The 24,004-nt window shown below is 41.3% G+C and overlaps 1 protein-coding gene across 5 annotated transcripts; it reads right to left on the bottom strand.

Annotated features, from left to right (window-relative positions):
* ZNF354A (zinc finger protein 354A) lies at window positions 223–23,598 on the bottom strand. Of its 5 annotated transcripts, none has more exons than XM_018050560.1 (5): window positions 23,094–23,598; window positions 22,311–22,398; window positions 17,140–17,266; window positions 16,093–16,188; window positions 223–1,914 (listed from the first exon to the last, which is right to left on the bottom strand). In XM_018050560.1, exons 2-5 carry the CDS (start codon window positions 22,341–22,343, stop codon window positions 350–352), a joined length of 1,821 nt encoding a protein of 606 aa, XP_017906049.1. In that variant the 5' UTR covers window positions 22,344–22,398; window positions 23,094–23,598; the 3' UTR covers window positions 223–349. The 5 variants fall into 5 exon arrangements, with proteins under 5 accessions (XP_017906049.1, XP_017906047.1, XP_017906050.1 ...); XM_018050558.1 differs by having other exon boundaries at window positions 22,311–23,235; window positions 23,408–23,598; XM_018050561.1 differs by having other exon boundaries at window positions 22,311–23,157; window positions 23,408–23,598.

The raw sequence follows: 24,004 nt of genomic DNA, 5'->3' as shown, positions 1-24,004 counted from the left end.
GCTATTACAATGTCAGTTATTTAAAAAAGCATTAACATTTTATTTATTTCCATGGGAAATTGAGTGCACACCTCCCCTCATCACCTAGATGCTTATAACAATTACATATGACAGACAGACTACACAGCTGTAGAAAGAAAACAATTATTTTACAAATGCCCAAAGTCAATGTCTCCAGTCAGGGATTCTTCATTTTAGGTTATTAATTATGCATTTCATAGGTTTGTCCTTAGGACTTATTATCTGATGAGGACTAAACTATAGAAAGGTTTTTCATATCCATTACATTTATTATATCACTCTCATGTATTCTGGTGAGCTTTGGTTTCAGAAACATGCAAATTACTTCCTAGGGGTTCTCTTCAATATGAATTTTATAATGATTAGTAAGAGATGACCTGTGATTGAAAAGTTTCCCGCATGTATTACATTCATAGGGTTTCTCTCCAGTATGAATTCTCTGATGGGCAATACGTGATGAGCTTTGTCTAAAAGTTTTCCCACATGTATTACATTTGAAGGGTTTCTCTCCTGTATGAATCCGCCGATGTTGAATAAGAGCTGAACTTTGGCCAAAAGATATCCCACATTCTTCACATCGATATGGTTTCTCTCCAGTGTGAATTCTCTGATGATTACTAAGGGATGAGTTACATCTGAATGTTTTTCCACACTCATTGCATTTATAGGGTCTTTCTCCAGTGTGCATTCTCTGATGTTGAATGAGAGCTGAACTTTGTCTGAAGGCTTTCCCACACACTTTACATTTACATGGTTTCTCTCCAGTATGAATTCTTTCATGAATAATAAGTGTTGAGTGGGAACTTAAGGCTTTACCACATTCATTACAATTATAAAACTTCTCACCAGTATGAATTATTCGGTGTCTATTAAGTCGTGAAATAGAAGTGAAGCCTTTTCCACATTCATTACATCTGTAAGGCTTTTCTCCAGTGTGAATTCTTTCATGTTGAATAAGAGATGCACTCTGACTGAAGGCTCTCCCACACTCACTACATTTAAAAGGTTTCTCTCCTGTGTGAATTCTCTGATGATAACGAAGGGATGAACTAGACTTAAAGGTATTACCACATTCATTACATAAGTAGGACTTTTTTCTGGAATGAATTCTCTGACATCCAGGAAGGGATGTACTGCAACTAGATGCTTTCCTACCTGGATTATATTTATAGGGGTTTTCTCCAGCATGGATTTTTTGATGTATAAAAAGGCCTGATCTTCTGCTGAAGGATTTACCACATTCTTTACACCTATAGGATTTCTCCACAGTATGTGTTCTTAAGTGTTTATAAAGGGATGTACTGAGAGTGAAGGCTTTCCCACATTCTTTACATATATAGGGTTTCTCTCCAGTATGAGTTATTTGATGTTGAATAAGTGCTGAACTTTGATTAAAGGCTTTTGAACAGTCTTTACATTTAAATAATTTCTCTCCACTGTGGTTTTTTTCATGTTTACGAAGGGATGAAGTATTTATGAAAGTTTTCTCACACATACTACATTTATAACGTTTCCCAGCTGTGTTGGTTTTTTGTTGATTAAATAAACTGAAATTTTGTTTGAAGCTGTTTCCTTGTATTTCACATTTTGGTGGGGCTTTTTCTCTTGGGATCACCTGTTGCCTAAAAAAGACTGACTTTGGGCTCAAGTTTTGCCCAAATTGAGTATTTTTATGTTTTCTCTCTATAGTGAGGATTTTCTTGTGAGTGACTGAAACTATCTGTACACTTTCTTTTTTCTCCTGCTTTTTCTCTAATCTGCCTTCATATCTGCAGGGTTTTTCTGATTTGAAGTCCCAGGGTCCATTCCTTTTGGATCTTTTCATTATCAGTTCCTGAAATGAATGACCTTGTGTTTGAGTTGACTTTGTGGTTTTATAACTGTTCTTCCATCCTGGAGAGGAGAGAAAAAACTGAAAATGTTTCATGTGATACATCATTTGGCCACTAAATGTATAGACTGAATATTGATGGTATTCAAATAAGGTCTCAACATCTGGCCAAAAGATAATAAGAAAAACTTAGGAGATTTAATTAAGCAGTACAGAGAAATAAGCCAATACAAGCTGAAAACAAGAGGGTGGAGAAAATACTAAACAAACCCATTTAAAGAGGGTGAGTGTAAGAGTGACCAGGAGAATCAGTTAATGGAAAAATGGAGAAGAAGGATTAAAAGGGGAGCCATAAATTGGAAAAGGCAGTCTGGGATCAGAGTCCAAAGCCCATGACAGAATTTTAAATTATCTTCATGAGATTTCTCTTATTTGTACAATCATTCATAATCTGGAAAGTCTTCATCCCTTTTCCCTCATGCCAAATTCCTTTGTATCAGTCAGAATCCATTCAAAAGTTAACTGAGTGTTTTTAATTGTTTTGTAGAAAATAATAGTATTATTTTTAATTGGAGGATAACTGCTTTACAATAGTGTTGGCTTCTGTCATACAACAATATGAATCAGCCATAAGTATCCACATGTCCCCTCCCTCTTGAACCCCTTCCCCAACCCCCACCACATCCCACTCCTCTAGGTTGTCAGAGCACCAGGTTGAGCTCCCTGTGCCTATAGCAACTTCCCACTGGCTATTTTACACATGGTAATCTACATACATTAATGCTACTCTCTCAATTTGTCCCACCTTCTCCTTCCCCTGCTGTGTCCAAAGTCTGTTCTCTATGTCTGCATCTCTCTTCTTGCCTTGAAAATAGGTTCATTAGTATCATTTTTCTAGATTCCATATATATGCATTAATATATGAAATTTGTTTTTCCTTTCAGATTTACTTCATTCTGTATTATAGGCTCTAGGTTCATCCACCTCTTAAGAACAGACTAAAATGCATTCCTTTTATGGCTGAGCAGTATTTCATTATGTATATGTACCACAACTTCTTTATCCATTCATCTGTCGATGGACATCTAGGTTGCTTCCATGTCCGAGCTATTGTAAATAGTAAACACAGGGGTACTGTGAGTTTACACAGTCCATTCCTCTTATTATAGGCACTCACCACAGTACTTATATATATATAAGAAAGATCAGTATATATATATATACTATACATGTAATTATACTTATCTATCTACCTATATCTAAATATATTTCACTTTCCTTTTCTATCCTAAGTATTCTTTGCAAGCAGATTAGCATGCCCTTTTAACCTACAGATCCTCCTAATGGCATCTGAATTATATACAAAATGCTCTATTAATCTTCCTCAACAATTTATATATAAATTTTTGAACAATGTCAAATACTTTCAATAACTTATATATTAATTTCACACACATACACATGATTCAAACACTTGTAGCAGTTGCCTCCAGGACAGTACATTACAGAAGTAATGAGAGGGTTTCAGAGGCACTTCAAACAGGAAGGAATTAGATCAATCTAAGAATTGATGCTTTTGAACTGTGGTGTTGGAGAAGACTCTTGAGGGTCACTTGGACTGCAAGGAGATCCAACCAGTCCATTCTGAAGGAGATCAACCCTGGGATTTCTTTGGAAGGAATGATGCTAAAGCTGAAACTCCAATACTTTGGCCACCTCATGTGAAGAGTTGACTCATTGGAAAAGACTCTGATGCTGGGAGGGATTGAGGGCAGGAGGAGAAGGGGACGACCGAGGATGAGATGGCTGGATGGCCTCACTGACTCGATGGACGTGAGTCTGAGTGAACTCCGGGAGTTGGTGATGGACAGGGAGGCCTGGCGTGCTGCGATTCATGGGGTTGCAAAGAGTCAGACACGACTGAGCGACTGAACTGAACTGAACTGAGGTAATAACAGGTAGGCATGAAACTAAAGGTTGCAAGATAGAAAAGTAACCTTGCTAATGAGTCAAGCAAGAGAGGTTATGCAAGCAACATACAAAAGAGTCAAAGATCAAATATAAAAAAGGTAAAAAGGGCTAACATGATAACATGGTAAGAATTAAGTTAAATAAATTTTAATTGAGTAAGGATGCAATTAACTGAATATTAAATTTTGCCAGGGGAACAGGTATACATATAGTTATTTATTTTCTCCTGGGTTAGAGTAACCATTTCAAGGGTTCCTCTGCATCTTACTGTATTTTGACATTTCTACTTGACATTCACAATCTGAGTACAGATTGTCTCTGCTTGGTGAACATAATATATTCTGCTTTTCTCTTTTCTTCTACTAGAGTCAACTTCTCAGTTTCCTTCATGGGTAACTTCTTCTATTCCCCCTTTAAAAATTGCTTTCTCCATGTTTGGGAACGCATGTAAGAATTAAAGATTTTAAAATTTAAATAAATAAATAAATAAAAAATAAAACATTTTAAATCTTAAAAAAAAAAATTGCTTTCTCTAGAGTTTTGGATTTTTTCCCTTCACTCTACACATTATCTTTGACTAATTTTATATGCACCCATCTTTACTATTTCTTTTCCTCTTTTCCAAGGCACTGGTATTTGCCATGCAGGGCAAGTGAGAATAACACTCATTAAAAAACAACAACAACTAAGTATCAATAAATCATTCATTCAATTAGGGACCACATCTTCTGGAAAAGCCCACAGTGTGTATTTAGTGTAATAATAGCTTCTTTTCACTTAGCCAATCACAAAATCTTTCTGCTGTTTCAAAATCTCTCTCATCTTTCCTATTTACTGTTATGGAAAGAAGAGTTTTTTTTTGTTTTTTTTTTTTAAATTTTCTGTTCATACCCTCCAAGTTCCTTGTCCATCTAAATCTTGCTAAATATCAACTTTCAATAACATTATTTGGGTAGAAGAGTGGGAGGCAGTCATAAAACTGGAGTACTTTCCCTGTTGGTTGCAGGCTACATGTGCTGGGAAAAAGACAGAAAGATTCCAAAATTGTGGATTGTCATTTATAATGTAAAGTTAGAGACCCTGCCTTAGTTAGAGACCTATACCTTTATATAGGTCTGTATGTAAAGATTGCTGTTTTATGACCAACAAGTTTACTAGAGCTCTTGAACACTGGAGTCGGGTACTTAAATGGTACTCTGCTTCTCATGCTTTAATGTTCCTATCATAGTATCCTAATTCTGGTGGCTCAGTGGTAAAGAATCCGCCTGCTAATACAGGAGATACGGGTTCGATCCCTGGGTTGGGAAGCTCCTCTGGAGAAGGAAATGGCAACCCACTTCAGTATTCTTGCCTGGGAAATCCCTTGGACAGAGGATCCTGGCAGGCTACAGTCCATGGGGGTCACAAAAGAGTTGGACATGATTGGTCAACAACAACCAACACCACTTCTAGACTTCAGTCAGTTCAGCTGCTCAGTCGTGTCCAACTCTTTGCGACTCTGTGGACTGCAGCACGCCAGGTTACCCTGTCCATCACCAACTCCTGGAGCTTGCTCAAACTCATGTCCATCGAGTTGGTGATGCCATCCATCTGTCTCATCCTCTGTTATCCCCTTCTCCTTCTGCCTTCAATCTTTCCTAGCATTAGGGTCTTTTCTAATGAATCAGTTCTTCACATCAGGTGGCCAAAGTATTGGAGTTTCAGCTTCTGCATCAGTCCTTCCAATGAATATTCAAGGTTGATTTTCTTTAGGATAGACTGGTTGGATCTCCTTGCAGTCCAAGGGATTCTCAAGAGTCTTCTCCAACACCACAGTTCAAAAGCATCAATTCTTCGGCGCTCAGCTTTCTTTATAGTCTGATTCTCACATCCATACATGACTACTGGAAAAACCACAGCTCTGACTAGACAGACCTTTGTCAGCAAAAGTCTCTGCTTTTTAATATGTTGTCTAGGTTGGTCACAGCTTTTCCTCGAAGAAGCAAGCATCTTTTAATTTCATGGCTGCAGTCACCATCTACAGTGATTTTGGAGCCCCCCAAAATGAAGTCTCTCACTGTTTCGATTGTTTCCCCCTCTATTTGCCATGAAGTGATGGGACTGGATGCCATCACCTTGGTTTTTAGAATGCTGAGTTTTAAGCCAACTTTTTCATTCACCGCTTTCACTTTCATTCTTCTTCACTTTCTGCCATAAGGGTGGTGTCATCTGTTTATTTGAGGTTATTGATATTTCTCCTGGCAATCTTGACTCCAGATTGTGCTTCATCCAGCCCAGCATTTTGCATGATGTACTCTGCATATAAGTTAAATAAGCAGGGTGACAATATACAGCCTTGACATACTCCTTTCCCAATTTGGAACCAGTCCATTGTTTCATGTCCGGTTCTAACTGTTGCTTCTTGACCTGCATACAGATTTCTCAGGAGGCAGGTAAGGTGGTCTGGTATTCCCATCTCTTGAAGAATTTTCCACAGCTTGTTGTGATCTACACAGTCAAAGGCTATGATGTAGTAAACAAAGAAGAAGCAGATGTTTTTCCTGGAACTCTCTTGCTTTTTCAATGATCCAGTGGATGTTGACAATTTGATCTCTTGTTCCTCTGCCTTTTCTAAAATCCAGCTTGAACATTTGGAAGTTCACGGTTCACATACTGTTGAAGCCTGGCTTGGAGAATTTTGAGCATTATTTTGCTGGTGTGTGAGATGAGTCTAATTGTGTGGTAGTGTGAACATTCTTTGGCATTGCCGTTCTTAGGGATTGGAATGAAAACTGCCCTTTTCCAGTCCTGTGGCCACTGTTGAGTTTTTCACATTTGTTGGCCACTGCTGAGTTTTCTACATTTGCTGGCATATTAAGTGTAGCACTTTCACAGCATCATCTTTTAGGATCTGAAATAGCTCAACTGGGATTCCATCACATCCACTAGCTTTGTTTGTAGTGATGCTTCCTAAGGCCCACTTGAGAACTCATTCCAGGATGTCTGGCTCTAGGTGAGTGATTATAGCATCATGGTTATCTGGATCATGATGATTTTTTTGTATAGTCTTGCTCTCTGCCAATTCAGTCTCCACATTGTAACAGAGTAATCTTTTTAAAATTCACATTTTACCATGCTGCAAATTTGCTTAAGATCCTCCAACTTATCTTCAACTTATAAGGTACAGAGTACTTAACATGGTGAACAAAGTTTGTCATGATCTAACCTTTGTTCAGCCTGGAACTCATCTCGTTCCCCTGGCTTCTTGCCAGGTATGCTGAACTACATGCAATTTCCGGAGCCTTACATTTTTGTGTTTTTTTTGGTGTGTGTTATCTTTGCATATGCTGGAGACATTCTTTCCATTCCCAAATACTTATTAAGTGCCTACTATGGGCCAGGTAAAGTTCTAGGGAATGCAGAGAATGTGATTTCAGTCTTTAAGGAGCTTATACCTTGGTTTTGTGTGTGTGTGTGTGTGTGTTTGTGTGTGTGTGAAGGTGTGACAAATAGTAAGTAAATAAATGACAACCATATGGATGTGTGAAGCAAGAGCTTCCTAGGCAAAGGAAACAGCAAATATCAAAGTGTGGTGACTTCTGAGACACAGCAAAGAGGCTGTGTGGCTACTAGAGTGCATTGAGCAAGAGAGAAAATGGTAAATATTAGTGAAGCAATAGGTAAAGGCAAGTCATATAAAGCCTAACAGGTCATGTAAGGACTCTGGAATTATATTGTGTGTATGCTTGGAAGTCACAGGCCATAACATCCTCACTCAAGTTGGCTACTGTGTAGAGAACAGTGTTGACACACAAGTAGAAGCAGGGAACAGGGAAGATTACGAGGTTCCTGTAGTTAAGTAGGTGAGAAAGAAGGTAGAGGTATATGGTGACTGCATTCTTATCACCTACTAACAGAACTGGAATTGCTAGTTGACTGTGTTAAGAACTAAAAACTTAACCCCGATTATGTCAAGATGGAGACTATCTGGGATTTAATAACTACTTTTCATGGAACAGGAATAGAGCCCCACTGGAGTGCACAGAAGAAACACTGGGAGAAACATCAAGTATAGAAACACTTTTGAAAAGTTTTGTTTAAAGGAGAATAGAAAAACAGATTTGGGCAGTTTTAATTTTTTCATAGAAGTAATTACAACTACAAGGTTCCATACCAATAATGGGAAACTCATTTCACTCTACTTCAAGTGGCAATACCCTAGTCCAAAATTCATGTTTCCTGCTGAAGGGGATATGAGTCCTGGATTGTGGACATCCCAACTGTTCTTTATGATCTGTTTAAAGTTTCTGAAAAGTCTACAGATGTGTCTCCTTAAGTGCAGTTCAACTTCTGCTCTTCTCAAGAGTCAAGCCTGGGCCTGAGCTATGTCATAAACAAGGCTATAACTCAGGTTAGAAGTTTAGAGACCAGGTGATTTTGCCAATGACTACCACCCCAACTAAAACCTGGCATTAGGTCTAGATTCTCTTCTCTTGGTGCTTATGAATCTCTGTGCATCTCTCTTCAATCTTCTCTTCCCACATGATTTCATCCACTCCCACACCTCAGATGTCAATGACTATACTGACTTTCAAAACACTTTAGAGAGTTATTACCAGTTGCCTGCTAGATTTTCCATTTGTGTATTTTTCTTCAAATTCAGTTTGTCCAAATCTGAAACCAGTGCATTCATTTAAAACTTTTCTTTCTGTGCTTAATAGGTCTGAATTATATCATAACCTCCTCAGCTCCTTTGCCATAAATTCTTAGTTTCATCTCAGAACCTTCTGTCTCCTGCATTCCATGCCTAGTCAGTCATCAAATTCCCTTAAATTGTATCACTAAGATGTTTCCGACAACCATCATTAATACATCCAAGTTCGGGAACTTCTTACTCTATAGTGACTATTGCTGCTGCTGCTGCTGCTGCTAAGTCGCTTCAGTCATGTCAGACACTGTGCGACTCCATAGATGGCAGCCCACCAGGCTCCCCCATTCCTGGGATTCTCCAGGCAAGAATACTGGAGTGAGTTGCCATTTCCTTCTCCAAGTGACTATTGGTATTTACCTTCAATTTAATCCTTTGATCTGTTTCTCACCTTTCCAATATTACTTCCTACCAAATTTAACCTTCTTACTATATAGAACTCTTATTTCAAAAAGCATTGATTGTACTTTATTTAACTCATTCTTCAAATATTTAAAAAGCACCTACAATATGTTAGGCTCTATGCTAGGTACATGATCCACAAAACATTTCAGATCTGGTAATGAAAAGAAACAGTTAACTTCTTGAAGGAGTTCACTGTTTTGCATTAGAGACAAAAAAGGAGTAGGCAATCACATTGCAATGTGATAATTTATACAACAAAAACACAAGACAGAAATGGATACAAATGTGAGCTTAGAACAGCATCCAAACTACCCTCAGATAGTAGTGAGTGCAAGCAGGGAAGGCATACAGGTGTGGTCAACAGTTTGGGGAGGAAATGTCTAAAATGGGATTTTAAAGGCTTAGCCATAGGTTAGATGTATGGGGGTAGTGTGAAGGCTAAAGGCAGCATTAAAATCTTTGAACCCAAGTCAACTTTCCAGACCTATATCCTTCCCCACCTTATTCTACAGGTGGGTCGGCGAGATCCCCTGGAGTAGGAAAAGGTAACCGACTCTAGTATTCTTGCCTGGAAAATTCAATGGACAGAGGAGTATGGTGGTCTGCAGTCCATGAGGTTTCGGATACACTGAGTACTCATGCACCAAATATATATTTTTTATTATAAATCATAACATTGATATAAACCACTAAGGATCTTTATTTAAACTGCTGTGATTTAATGGCAATTGAGATAATTCTCTATGTAACTAAACCAACAACATGATATACTATTATGGTCATTTGTTTCATTTTGCTTTTAATATTTATGGAACACTTTTTCCAGTTTTATTTGATTCTATCCTTATTCTCTTCATCTTTTTTGTTTTTCTTCTTTCACCTTACAGATAACTTTTTTTATTGATACGTGTGTGTGTGCTAAGTAACTTCAGTCACGTCTGACTCTTTGCAACCCTATGAACTGTAGCTCACCAGACTCCTCTGTCCATAGGATTCTCCAGCCAAGAATACTGGATTGGGCTGCCATGCCTTCCTCCAGGGGATCTTCCCAACCCAGGGATGGAATTTGTGTCTCCTACACTGGCAGCTGGGTTCTTTACTGATCTGCTTTTATCCTTGTTTGTTTGCTTTTCTTTTATTTTAATACAAGCAAATACACACTTTTTCTTTTTTGGCATCTCCTCTTTTCTTTGCTATCTGCACTTTTCCTCACTTATTAATATTATCACCCCACAATGGAATTTATAGAGATCTCCCTTCATTCCTTTTTACAGTTGCAAAGAAGTTCTTGGTGAGAATGTACCCAGTTTATTCAACCAGATTTCTTTGATGGATAGTTGGATTAACTGGGTTAACATTACCCAAAGCCACATACAATCAAAATCACCTCTTCTGCCTAGAAGAGAGCCAGCCGAAGACCACAGGACTACTCCTTAGAGTGAGAAGGCTCTCTATGAACTGACATGCAAACAGCTTCAATATATACCAAGTGAAAGGGGTAGAATAATGTATGTTGTATAATATAATTGGAGTGGACAGAGGAAAAAAAGAAATAAGTATTTATATTTCCATATAAGAGCTCTGCCAGCTGCTGCTGCTGCTTCCTCATCACACCTCACCTTCTATAGTATCCTACATGTGTTCATTTCCTCACGCACCTCTCATGGGCTCATTTTCGGCTTCTGTTCTTACCACCACTCTCTTTAAGGCAACGATGACCTCCATGTGAAAGAAGCAAGATGTGCTCTTCAGTCCTCACCTAACTCACATTTCAGCAGCAGCCGATAGTGACTCCTCCTTTTCACTGAGAAGTTCTTTGCCTAAGCTACAGTAGGCAGCTGCCGGAGTTCTCGGCCTGAGCTCGCCTCCACATTCTCCTCACGGTCCAGCAGCCTCAGTTTCCTTTGCAGCTTTTCAGTCTCCTTTGTGCACTCCTTTTCCTCTACCTGATCTCTAATCCTTGGAGTTCCACAGAGCTGAGTCCTAGGCCCCCAATTCTTTTCACCCTGTACCCTTTCCACAGGCCAGGCTCATCTACAGACATATTCTAGGCAAGACTTCTCTACTCTCCATACCTGATTATACAACATCCTACTCAAAACAGCAATTAGATGTCTCAAAGACAGCTCAAATTCAACATGCCTAAAACTGAATTTATGACTATTCCCTCCCTCCAACCTGTATAACCTATAAATGCACCTGTTGTTTCTATAAATGGCACCAGTTCTGAATCAAAAACTTTAAAAGGCATCCTTCATACTTCTCCCTCAGTTAATCGATTACCAAGACTTGTTTCTTCTAACATCTAAATAAGTCTCAAATTCATTTAATTTTCCCCACCTTTACTGATACCATTCTTTATGAGCCTTGACTTCAATGACACTAGACTCCTGAGTTTCCTTCTAGAGTACACCTTATCTTTATCGTCCCTACAGGTTCATTTCTCTCTAACTAGCCATGAAATGCCAGAGTTTCTCTAGATTGAGTCCTATCCTCTTTCCTGCTCTCGCTGTACCCTGAATCCACTCTACAGGTTAACTTAAACACAAGCTTTTAGTGACAGAGTCTTCACATTTAATGCTCAGTGTATATTATGATGGATGGAACTCTAAATCTACTAGACTATTTGACATCTTCACTTGAATAACTGGATCAACCAAAAGATGATTCAATTTAATTCATCTAAAACCATATTTATACTAACTCCCAAATCTGATCTCCTAGCACCACTATCTCAGTGAATGATATCACTGTCCATCCCAGAATAGGCCACAAACCAAGCAAAGCATCCTTGACAACTCCATCTCTTCTATCTTCCATATCTGATCCATCTCTAAGTCCTGCTGCTTTTATCTGCCAAATACCTCTGAAATTGGTTCCCTTTTTTCTAGCTCTGTCACCACTACCTAACCAAGTCATTCATGCATTCACTAACTGGAAGCTGACTTTAACCAAGCACTACTTTAGGTACTGAGGAGATGGGAAAAAATAAACAAGACAATCCAGCATAAGGGAACTTACGATCCAGAGTAAGAGCAGATAATAAATAAATATGCACTATTTTACAGTGAGGAGTACTCAGAGAAAATAAGGTATGGTGAAGGAAAAAAGAATGTGGAGGATAAAAGACCATGTTCAGATGAGCTGTGACTAATTGATCAAGTGCCAACTGAGCAGAAACCTATATAGTACAAGGAAGTGAGTCATATGGACTCCTGTCTGCCAGGAAGAAAAATGGTTCAGGAGAGGAAAAAGCAAGTGCAGAGGCCCTGAGGTGCGAGCCTGTTTGGCCTGCCTGACAAACTACAAAGAGACCAGGGTGATGAGAGTTCTCCAACAAAGGGCAGAGAGGAAAGAGATGAAGGTGAAAAGGTAGCCAGAACCAGACCACAAAGGCCTCTGAGGGCCATGCTGGGGGCTTTATAGTGTGGTCTATGTGACAGAAGCCACAGGAGGCTTTGGGCATAAGAGTAAGATAACCTGATCTACATTTTAAATAGATCATTCTAGCAGCTACAAAGAAAAAAGATGTTGGTGGCAGGAGGGGAGGGCAGGGGACAAGAACAAGACTAACTTAAACATATTAAACACACTTTCACCTTGTAAGGAATCCACTGTTTAAAACCACTGCATACTCTTTCATTAGATTGCTGCTATATCCTCTACAGCACTTCTCTGCAAATTAGAAAAAGACCCCTACTCTCTGTGCAGATGCAGCTCCAACAGATCTCAGCAAGTTGAAGGCAGCCCACAAATGATTGCTCAGCTGACTATCTGGCCAGGTTCAATCTGCCCTGAATTCTTGCATAAATACACAGAGGAAGAGAAAAAGACAAAGAAAAGCACTTTCTCATTGGAGGGAATTGTTTACCCAGATCATCATTGGGTTTTTAAATTTTTGAATTAAAGAATATTTTTACATTGGGTGAAAACCAAACTCATGAGATGTACACCACTACATGCTATAGCAACAATCTAATGAGACTGCTCCCTGAAAGGAAAGCTATGACAAATCTAGACTGTATTAAAAAAGAGATATCTTTCTCCAAAAGAGCCCATATAGTCAAAGCTACGGTTTTTCCAGTAGTCACGTATGGACGTGAGTTGGACCATAAAGAAGGCTGAGTGCCAAAGAATTGATGCTTTTGAACTGTGGTGTTGGAGAAAACTCTTGAGAGTCCCTTGGACTGCAAGGAGATCAAACTAGTCAATCCTAAGGGAAATCAACCCTGAATATTCACTGGAAGGACCGATACTGAAACTGAAGCTCCAATACTTTGGCCACCTGATGCAAAGAGCCGACTTAATGGAAAAGACCCTGATGCTGGGAAAGATTGAAGGCATAGGAGAAGGCGATGGTAGAGGATGAGATGGCTGGATGGCATCACTGACTCAATGGACATGAGTTTAAACAAACTCTAAGAGACAGTGGAGGACAGAGGAGCCTGGCATGCTGCAGACTATGAAGTCAAAGAGTCAGACACGACTGAGTGGCTGAACCACTATTATACACATATACACACATATAATATACATAATATTTCAGAAAACTGATTATAGACTTTGGACTCACTTCCTAAGTAAGAGACTCAGATGAGATGTGTACCTTTTGAGCCATTCCCTCCTATCTCTCAATATAAAACATATGGATCCAGGGATGACAGTTTGTTTTCCCTTTTTGTTTGTTTTTCCTATTTGTGAGTAGTTTTGAAGTGAAAATAATATTTTAAAAAACATATTTGGAGGCAACTAGAGATCCTAGGTGGAGAAGCACTCCAGTACTCTTGCCTGGAAAATCCCATGGGCAGAGGAGCCTGGTAGGCTGCAGTTCATGGGATCATGAAGAATCAGACACGACTGAGCGACTTCACGTTCACTTTTCACTTTCATGCATTGGAGAAGGAAATAGCAACCCATTCCAGTGTTCTTGCCTGGAGAATCCCAGGGGCGGGGGAGCCTGGTGGGCTGCCGTCTGTGGGGTCGCACAGTCAGACATGACTGAAGCGACTAAGCAGCAGCAGCAGCAGCAGCAGCAGCAGGATATCCTAGGAGTCCTACCTTGGAAGCATAAGCTTTTCTGTCACTGGTTGTTTTCTGTCACAGGGTTGGTTTTTGGCTCTGGTCTAGTTAGTAATCGAAGTGCTTCCAAGAACATCCAGGTCCTTAACCTGAGCTCACAAGGAAGTGAGTTCCTCTTGGAAGGAAACTGTTCCGAGGGTACTTTTGCCCAGGAAGGTGGGTGATTCACCAGGGGTGCAGGAGGGACACAATACATGCCAGCACTCCCAGGACACCCCATCTGACTGCCACCTTTGACCAAAGACAGGAAGTTCATTGCATCAAGAGAAATGCACACACTGGTTGGCCCTGACGTCTTTACTTCCTCCAGACACCCACTCAGAGTTTTCCATCAACTTCCCAAACCTGAGAAGGACTCCAGATCTCTGCTATGTGGCCTTGGGGTCTCTGTGGACAGCTTTGGACTCTGGTCATACTCTCTATTAAGTTTAATCCAACTAATACTTCACTCAGGAAGGGGAACTCCTCATGGATCAGAGTCTCCTGAGGTGAAGGGAAAGGGAACAATTCTTCCTTTTCTTCCTCTGATCTTTCATGCCAGACTCAGCTCACGCCTGACAGTGGGACCGATATCCTTCCTAACTCTCCACTGGTTCCTTGCTGCCTGAATTCTCTGTTTACTCTGTGGTGGTCTCCAGAAATTCCCACAAAATTAGTGTATTTCTCCCAAAAGATTTGTTTAAAAGATTTAAACAAAGACAAGTGTGGTTTCCACCTCAGAAGATCTCACCTTAGGAAGAAAGTGTTCTAAAGGTGTGTGGGCTTTAGGGATGGATATAGCCTGTCCTGCAGTCCATCTGCTGGTGACTTCTTCTCAGGCTCAATCATAGATTCTTCCCTCTTAACCCATCTCAGAAACACTGAGGTTTCCCGGGACTCTTGTCTGCTCCTCTATTCCTTTACCTGCTCAGTTCAAGGCTGTAAATGCCACCTTCGCACTGACGCCTCCCTGACCTCCCTGTTCAGTTCCAACTCGTAAATTCTTCTACAGCTGTTTACCAGTAACCTGCACCTGTATTTTGCTCACATCTCAAATGAAACCCATCCCACACCAAACTTGTCCTATACCATTAAAAAGGGGCCCCTGTTTTTTCCTTCTGAACCCACTGCATGTGCCTTCTAGGTAATGTCTTGCCTACATTATGCAATCATCTCCAGAAGGTTCCCACCTCTAGTTTTTCCTCACTTCAAATCTAAGCCCAACAATGTTTCTGAAATGACCATTCTTATTAAATTCAAATTACAAAATAAGTACTTAATATATTCTCTGTGAAAATTTTAATTATATTACATGTAAATAAAGTCACTTTTCATCATGTCCATTCTCAATCCTAATCCAAATGGAACTAGTTACCAGGTTAGGTGTTCCCTGACTTTTCTCTCAGGACTTAAGACACTTAGTACGCATACAGACAAACATACATGTAAGTTTCTCTAGACATAAATGGTGGCATGTCATAATCATGCTCCATAATTTGCTTTTTAGTCCCTTACATGCCTTGGAGCTCTGCCTCCACCAGAGCTCTTTCTTTATGACTGTGGTGTTATCTCAGTGTAGGTGCGCTCAGCATCTTTAGGTATGATTTTACCAAAGGTTATCTATAGTGTCTCAGACTGAGGCCATTTTTTCTAGAATATCAAGGACCATATAATTTTTTGGTTTAAAATCCTTGAATTTTTTCCAGTCAACCATGGACAGCTCCCATCCCTAAGAACTGAACCAAAGCGCTTCATAGTGTGGCCCCCACCTGGCTTTCTAATCTATTTCCTTCCTCATATCTTTCTTTTTCCATGACCCTGGGTTTCAGTCAGAATGATTCTGCTGCAGTTCCTTCAATACTCTAAGCTTGCTGAATGAATACTTGAAAATGCAGCTCTCCTTTGAAACACCGGGAAAGAATAAGAAAAAAGATCCTGAGAGATTCACCTGTGAAGTATCAGAGAAAAAGAGGAAGCTTGTAAATGGGGGCCTTAGCATCCCTTCTCTACCACTTCTTGGGCACTGAGAAGCCAGAAAAACTTCCCTAACCATCTTCTTCAAGTCACACACCCACTCATTTACCAGACTGCTGCCTGCAGAGAATCCCCACCCACTCACCTAGAGAGGAGCCTCCAAGGTTTTCTTTCTCTACCTTCCAGGGATCTTCTCCTTGCTGCAACAGGGAGATCACTTTGGGTTTGGGAAATAGGAGTCCTGCTCATGGAGCAAAAAAAGAAAACAAAAAGACTTGATTTTGCCTTGATGCAGAGAAGAATCTGAAATCTGAGTAGAAAACTCAAAGGATGATACAAAGAACTTCTGTGGGGTGCTTAAGTTGTGACCCCACGATGGCAGGGGGTATGTTACGGTAAAGGCAAGGGACAACACAACATTTAGTTGTGTATCAGTGAGGCATGATAAATGTGCAGCCTTTATCAATAGGGGAAAACAGTTTTCTATACAAGAGGGAATATGCATACACTGTTAAATGCATTGTTACATATACAGACTAAATTAACATTTGTAACAGGTATCTATGGAAGGGATTATATATCAAGAAGCTTGTTTAAAATAAGAAAACACTATCTGACCCCTTTGAAAGATGGCAGCGGTCAGTAAACTATGGGTCTCATATGCCAAATCTAGACTACCATCTGTTTATGTATGGCTCTTGAGCAAAGAACGGTTGAAAAAAAAAAAAGAAATGTTACAGAGACCATATATGGCCCACAAAACCTAAAATACTTACTCCCTGGCCCTTTAAATAAAAAGTTTGCTCACCTCTGTAAAAGAGAATTGAGAAAAGCAAGTGTTGGGTCAAAGAAGAGGGTTGAGGGATGCTCTGTTAAGAGATGAACGAACACATCATAGCTCCGTCTTAGAGGGAAAACAAGGGAAGTGCCTACAATGAGGGAATTTCTAATGTGCAGCTCTGTAGACTGTCCCATCCATGGGGCAATTCCATGCCTATGAGGGGGAAAAAGTTTTTTGAATTTATTTATGGAGATCCAGTTTGTACAGTGCTAAGGCAAAAAAAAAAAAAAAAAAAAAAAAAACCAACACCTCAGATAAAGTTTTTAAATGACCCAGGGCAATTATCCAGGGAATCAGGTACTGAGGTATCCAGATTTTTGAATTCTGTATCTACAGGGGAAATTTCCTTACCCAAGGAGACAAGATTACTATAGTTCTCCAGCATCACATCTTGGTACAAGTTTCTCTGAGGAGGAGCCAGCTTTCTCCACTCATCCCGTGTAAAGAGCACAGCCACATCTTCGAACGTCACTGACACCTGCAGAGACAAGCCATCCCAGCTCAGCCAGGACCACCCATCACACAGGGTGAAAAAGGTGGCAGTGGGTAGTAGACGGGCTACCATGAAATGCTTCTATACTATTTTGGGTTGTGAAACTTCCAGATCATTTGTTTAATGAACAACTGACCTATGACAGATATATATTGAGTAGCATGAAGTACAGAGAAGGCAATGGCACCCCACTCCAGTACTCTTGCCAGGAAAATCCATGGACAGAGGAGCCTGGTACGCTGGAGTCCATGGGGTCACTGAGTCGGGTATGACTGAGTGACTTCACTTTCACTTTTCCCTTTCATGCACTGGAGAAGGAAATGGCAACCCACTCCAGTGTTCTTGCCTGGAGAATCCCAGGGGCAGGGAAGTTTGGTGGGCTGCCATCTATGGGGTCGCACAGAGTCGGACACGACTGAAGCGACTTAGCAGCAGCATCGTGAAGTATGAACCAGGCCCTGTTAACCACTACAAAAGATGTGTGGCGGTATTAATGCCATTAGTGGGGGTGTCAATTAGAATAATCTTCCTGGTGGCGATTTGATAACCCACATTACAAGCTTTAAAATGTGTATATTCTTTAAGGCTCCAATTACTGTATTTGTTTGATAATGAACAGTGATCAAAAATGTACATAAAAGGATGTTTATTATCGTCCTAGTAACAGCAAAGAAATGGAAACAGAAATAATCACTGAGAGGGATTAGTTTACACAACTTAAGGCACTATCTTTGTGCTCCCTGAAACTTGAAGACAGTAACAATGGAAAGTAAAACACCTATCATTTATTGAAAGCTTTTTTCAGGCCAAGTACTACTCTTAGAGCTTTATATTAATCTTTAGTATAAATCTTTATTTTGTCTTCACAACAACCCTATGAAATTGTCTCCATTTTACACATGAGAAAGCAAAGGAGAAATTCATCCAAGTCACAAGCTGGTATGAAGGAAAAAAAATCACTCCTCTTGTAAGTCTCTTTGACTCTTAATACAATACTATTTCACTTTTGACACTAGATGTGGGGGGTTTTCCACACACCAAGCAATTGTGCAACACCAGCTGGGTGTCTTACAATGATACTCAATTCTGACACTGAGGATAGTGTCAGATCCACAGGTTAAAGGATCAGTACCACAACACTGGCCCCCTTCAGTGTCAATCACAAATCCAAGTTGTTACCTGAGTTTCTGACTGACTGGCTATAAATTGGAGGTTTCCACAACCCTCTTCTAAGGTTTGATTAATTTGCCAGGGTGGCTCACAGAACTCAGGAAAACATTTACTTACTAGATTACTGGTTTATGATAAAAAGAATGTAACTCAGGAACTGGCAGATGAAAGAGATGAACAGGGAAGGGGTGCACTGTGGATTTGCCATTCTCTCTGACTCTTTAAATGTTCACCAACCTGGAAGAACTCTGAACCCTTCTGGATTTTCATGAAGGTTCATTACATAGGCATGATTGATTAAATAATTGACCATTAGCAACTGATTCAACTTTCATCTCCTAGGGTGGTGGTGGGTGGGTAACAGGGGCATAGAGGGGCAGGACTAAAAGTTCCAACCCTTTAATCAAGGTTCCCTGGCAATTAGTCCCCATCTTTAGGTAGGGTCCAAAAGTCGCCTCATTAACCCTGGTGTGAATGAAAGGGCTTGTTATGAATAACAAAGCACATCCATTTTGCCCTCATTGCTCTGAAGTAATTTCAGGGATAAAAATCATTTATTACTAATCACTTAGGAAATCACAAGGGTTTTGGAAATTATGTACCAGAAACAAGGACAAAGACCAAATATATACTTCATATTACAAGTCACAATATCACAGCTGGTCAGTGGTAGAGATAGAATTTCAATCCAGGGAACATCCAAGGCTTCATACTTAACCGCTCTGCAAAACTTCCTCTCAATGCCTATCTCACAGGGTTAAGAAATAAATGAGATAATCCATACAGTGAAGATAAACAGTAATGATGTAATACAACAATGTGAATGTATTTAATACCAATGAATTATATGCTAAAAAATGGTTAAAGTGGTAAATTTAATTTAATGTATATATTATCATGTCAATGTATGGCAAAACCAATACAGTATTGTAAAGTAAAATAAAGTAAAAATAAAAATTTAATTAAAAAAAAAAAGAAAAATTAAAAGAGATTAGACCTGGTAGACAGTGCCTGAAGTGCCTATGGACGGAGGTTCATAACACTGTACAGGAGGTGGTGACCAAAACCATCCGCAAGAAAAAGAAATGCAAGAAGGCAAAGTGGTTGTCTGAGGAGGCCTTACAAATCTGAGAACAGAAGAGAAGTGAAAGGCAAAGGAGAAAGGGAAAAATATACCCAACTGAATGCAGAAGTCCAGAGAACAGCAAGGAGAGAAAAGAAAGTCTTCAGTGAACAATGCAAAGAAAAAAAATACACACATACATACGTACATAAATACATAAAAAATAATAAAGGTGCATAGAAAATTGAAGGAATGGCCATTATTTTGCCCAGGGGATGTTGGGGTAAGAGTGATTTTACTTTCTTTTTTATATATGTATTTTTTATTTTCTGAATTTTTTTAACATTAACATGAAATGCCATATAATAAGATTATTTATTGGCACAGGGGAGGGATACAAGAAATGATCTTTGTGCTCAAAAGAAATAACAATCCAACTGGCAGACAGGAAAAATGCATGAATAATTTGAGCAATGAAAGAAACAAGTGTTGCTGGACAAGACTATATACCATTTCCTAGTTTAATCCTCGTTTTAGAGATGAGGAACATAAGATCCAGGGCACATACTTTATCCATGACAGAGACAAGACAGTAACTGAAATTTTCTTTTAACCCAGCACTTGGTGGGTATATTCTCTCTCTAGTCTTAAACATCCTGTCACTGAGTTTTATTCACAAGTCCATGCAATACAGAGAAGGCAATGGCAACCCACTCCAGTACTCCTGCCTGGAGAATCTTAGGGACAGAGGAGCCTGGTAGGCTGCAGTCCACTGAGTCCTGAAGGGTCGGACATGACTGAGCGACTTCACTTTCACTTTTCACTTTCATGCACTGGAGAAGGAAATGGCAATCCACTCCAGTGTTCTTACCTGGAGAATCCCAGGGACGGCGGATACTGGTGGGCTGCCGTCTATGGGGTCGTACAGAATCTGACACTACTGAAGCAACTTAGCAGCAGCAGCCATGCAGTACTCATGTACAGGCAGCAGGTGAGGTTAGGGAGAAATGTCATATAGGACTCATACACAGGGACAGGGAAGATTTGGGGCAAGAGAGCTGCTTGGCTCTGTTGAAATGGAATGCGAAAGCGTTAGAAGCAAGCAAGCCAAAGGTGCAAAGGCAGGTCCTAGCCATAGCTGCAGAAGATCAATCACCACATTTCATGGGTCCAGAAAATATACAATATCCCATTGCAGACAGATCTGGTAACTTGGGGGTTAGGTTTGCCCTGTGTTCTGAAAAGAGGTACAAGAGGAATGACTGGATGAAAACCAACATGAACTTAGAACCTGGGTTTGATTTCAGATTACCTGACTTTGTTGAGCCTCAGTGGCAAGTGTCAAATGGGGGTAATAACTTCTACTTTGCTAAAACAGTGAGAATAAGCTAAAGCCCTTGGGATGTTCCCTAGCAACATTACCTACTATGGTTAGATGAGGATGAGTAAAGGAAGGACATTGTACAGTCATTTCTATCTACCAACAATAACAGTATCATATATTATATTAATATCATTCAGCCACCACAACCATCACATGCTGCAGCTGCTGCTAAGCCATTTCAGTCGTGTCCGACTCTGTGCAACCCCATAGACGGCAGCCCACCAGGCTCCGCCATCCCTGAGATTCTCCAGGCAAGAACACTGGAGTGGGTTGCCATTTCCTTCTCCAATGCATGAAAGTGAAAAGTGAAAGTGAAGTTGCTCAGTCGTGTCTGACTCTTCACGACCCCATGGACTGCAGCCTACCAGGCTCTTCCATCCATGGGATTTTCCAGGCAAGAGTACTGGAGTGGGTTGCCATTGCCTTCTCCCAACCATCACATACTGAACATCTATTATGTGCCTGGTGCTGATCAAAACTTTTTCCATGCGCTAACTCCCAGGATCCTCTCATCTATGCTAGGAGGTAGGATGGTTGTTTTTTTCTTTTCACAGGTGAAGAAACTGAGGCACATGAACAGCAACAGAGAAGACGGGCACAAACCTGGCCATACAGCTCAAAAGAACCACTCAGTAATCACTGTATACCCTGCCCTCCACTACCAATATCCTATGGAAATCTCACTGCTGCTTCCTGAGGAGTCTTCTCTCTACTCTTGGAGTCAAGAGACTACTCCATCTATGTCCTCTCCCACATGGTTATCCTTTATTTGCACATTGGCTCACCTGGATGGAGTCCCACTCTTATTTTCACAGCATAAAGATGAAAATGGCAGGTCAAGATCAGTTTTCAAGACAGTGATGGAAACAAGCTGCATGATCCAGAAAGTTAAGAAGGAGAAAAAACTAAAAACTATGGACTGGGCAAAGCCTTGGAAAGTATGAGGATTCTCAGGGGTGGAAAGAAAAAGAAAAGCATTCTGGCCAAGGGTAGGGAAGGGACATGAGTGAGCAAAGGGAGTATGTCAGAAAGGAACTCTGCCAAGGGTGTATGTTTGTTTGTTCTGACCCCAAGTGGTATAAGACATATGGTATCTTACTTCTCAAACCAGTAATCATATAGTAAATTGAGGTTAATGACTAAAAGAGCATCTATTAGGGAAAAAAAAGAGAAACACTAGACATGGATGGGGAGGGTGGGGTGGGGAAGCGGAAGGCAAATATTCTCTACTGAACCCATCATCCACCACGGTGGACCAGTTGTAAGAGTTCTTTTGAAAGAGTTCTTTTGCCAAATCCTGGCGAAAGAGTTCTTTTGCCAAATCCTGGTGAAAATTGTATTGGATAGAGAATTTTACTTTGAGGGTAAAAAACTCCACCTGTCCCTAAGACTAGAGATGACAATGAACTCACCTGAGACCTTGCTTCCCTCTGTTCAGTAGCCATGTCTTCTTTCTGGCCAGTGTCTCCTGAGGATGGGTGAAGTCTCCAGAAGCCAGATCTGAGGGAAGACAAAGCGAGCCAGGAGGAAGCCCCTTCTCTTTTCCACCCCTCTGAATCAGCAGCTCTGAATCATTTACACTCCCTGAGAATGATGCCAAGTGCCCTCAGAGAAGGAAGTCAGAAGCAGCCAGGGATAGACAGGACCAGACAGAAGGGCTGGGTCATCCTGTTCCAGGCCCAGCTCTTTCCCTGGCTCAGTGAAAAACGTCCTAGGACTCAATCAGCAGCAGCGGCAGCAACTCCTTGAGCCTCATGAAGTGCCAGGCACTACCTGCATTACTGAGCACGGTTGACACTGTCAGCCCCCATTTTACAGATCACGAAACTGAGGGCAGAGCGGGAGCAACTTGTCCCAGTCCACACAGCCAGGGAGGCTGGCATCTGCTCTAAACTCCCTGCATGCATATGTGACAACTTTTCTGCACTCTGAGTCTTCCCACCCAACTCGTCGTCCTCCTTGTAAGGAAATAATTTCCAGATTTTTAGAGAAAACTGCTTTGGAAAGGGAAAGTATCAGTTCTCCTATGGCGGAGGAGGCTGCTGTCTTGAGAAACGAGGTGCAGACAACCAGAGACTTGGATTCCAGTCCTGATTCTGCCACTGGGGCAAGCAGGCGATTCACTTCTCAGGCAAAACAAGCCTGTCACTAGGGAGAGCAGCGGCGATGGTAGGGGAAGGAAATTATTTTCTCACGTTTACTGCCGGCCCAGAGCAATTCAAACGCCGGAAGGAGCCGGGCAGGTAGCGCGCTGGGAACCTATATGGAGGAAGCAGGAGGATGCCTGAGTCCGGCCAAAAGGGAGGAAGTGTCCGACTTGTGGCGTTCAGGGCACGTCTGTGGGAGGCGGTGGCGTCAGGCGGACAGAGCCCGGACGCCCGGCCCACAGCCTGCTGGCGCCCACAAAGGCCCAGCCCGCTCCTGCTGGGCCTGTGTCCCGCGCCCCGATGCCGCATCCTCCCGAGGCCGGGTCTTCCCTCCCGCATCCCGCCGACCCTCCGCCGCTCACCTCGCCTAGGCCTCTGGGGTTCCGTGGGCTGCAGGCGGGAGGCTCCGGAACTGCCACAGCCTGACAGCAGCTTGGGGTTGGACTCGCCCGAGGTGCTGCCTGGGCCACCCTCAGGCCGGGTGGTTGCTCACACCAGCTGCAAAAGCCAGGCACCCCAAGTAGGTACAGGAGGGGCGGGGCAGGGACTGTCGCTATACCCCTCTGGGAAATGTAGTTCACGCGAGAACCCAAGGATTCTGGGACGTGTAGTTCGCTGCGCTTGTCTGCGAGGAGAGAGCTGTTGAGCTCCTCACTCGGTCAAACCCAGACCCTTGTTTGTCGTCGCACTCTGTGGGCTGCTGACTCCTGGGTTCCCAGTTCTTTCGGGAGGAAACGGACGTTCATCGAGGACAGTATCTTATAGCCCTGCATCTGTGTAAATGATAGTCAGGTCAAGCAGACCACCGTCAAGAACAAACCTATTTCCCCTAAGGTCTTTCAACAAAATTAGCTGTAAGGGAATTAATGTCTAGGCTACACTTTCCATTGTTCTCCTGAGCAAGGAAGGTCCTCTTCTCTTTTACTTCTCTTCAAATAGCCCTCTTCCCAGTCACCAGA

Source organism: Capra hircus, chromosome 7 (genome assembly GCF_001704415.2).
Source record: "Capra hircus breed San Clemente chromosome 7, ASM170441v1, whole genome shotgun sequence".
Lineage (NCBI taxonomy): Eukaryota > Metazoa > Chordata > Mammalia > Artiodactyla > Bovidae > Capra > Capra hircus.
Note: the sequence above shows the minus strand (reverse complement) of the source record. Positions and strands in the feature narration are given on the sequence as shown.

Bases quoted from the DNA above. Each gene is read 5' to 3' on its own strand.
- ZNF354A (XM_018050560.1), bottom strand. From the start codon at position 22,343: ATGGCTACTGAACAGAGGGAAGCAAGGTCTCAG. The intron at 17,267-22,310 runs GTGAGTTCATTG...TTGTCTCTGCAG, and splicing joins AGAGGGAAGCAAGGTCTCAG to GTGTCAGTGACGTTCGAAGA. The intron at 16,189-17,139 runs GTAAGGAAATTT...CTCCATGAGCAG, and splicing joins TAGTAATCTTGTCTCCTTGG to GACTCCTATTTCCCAAACCC.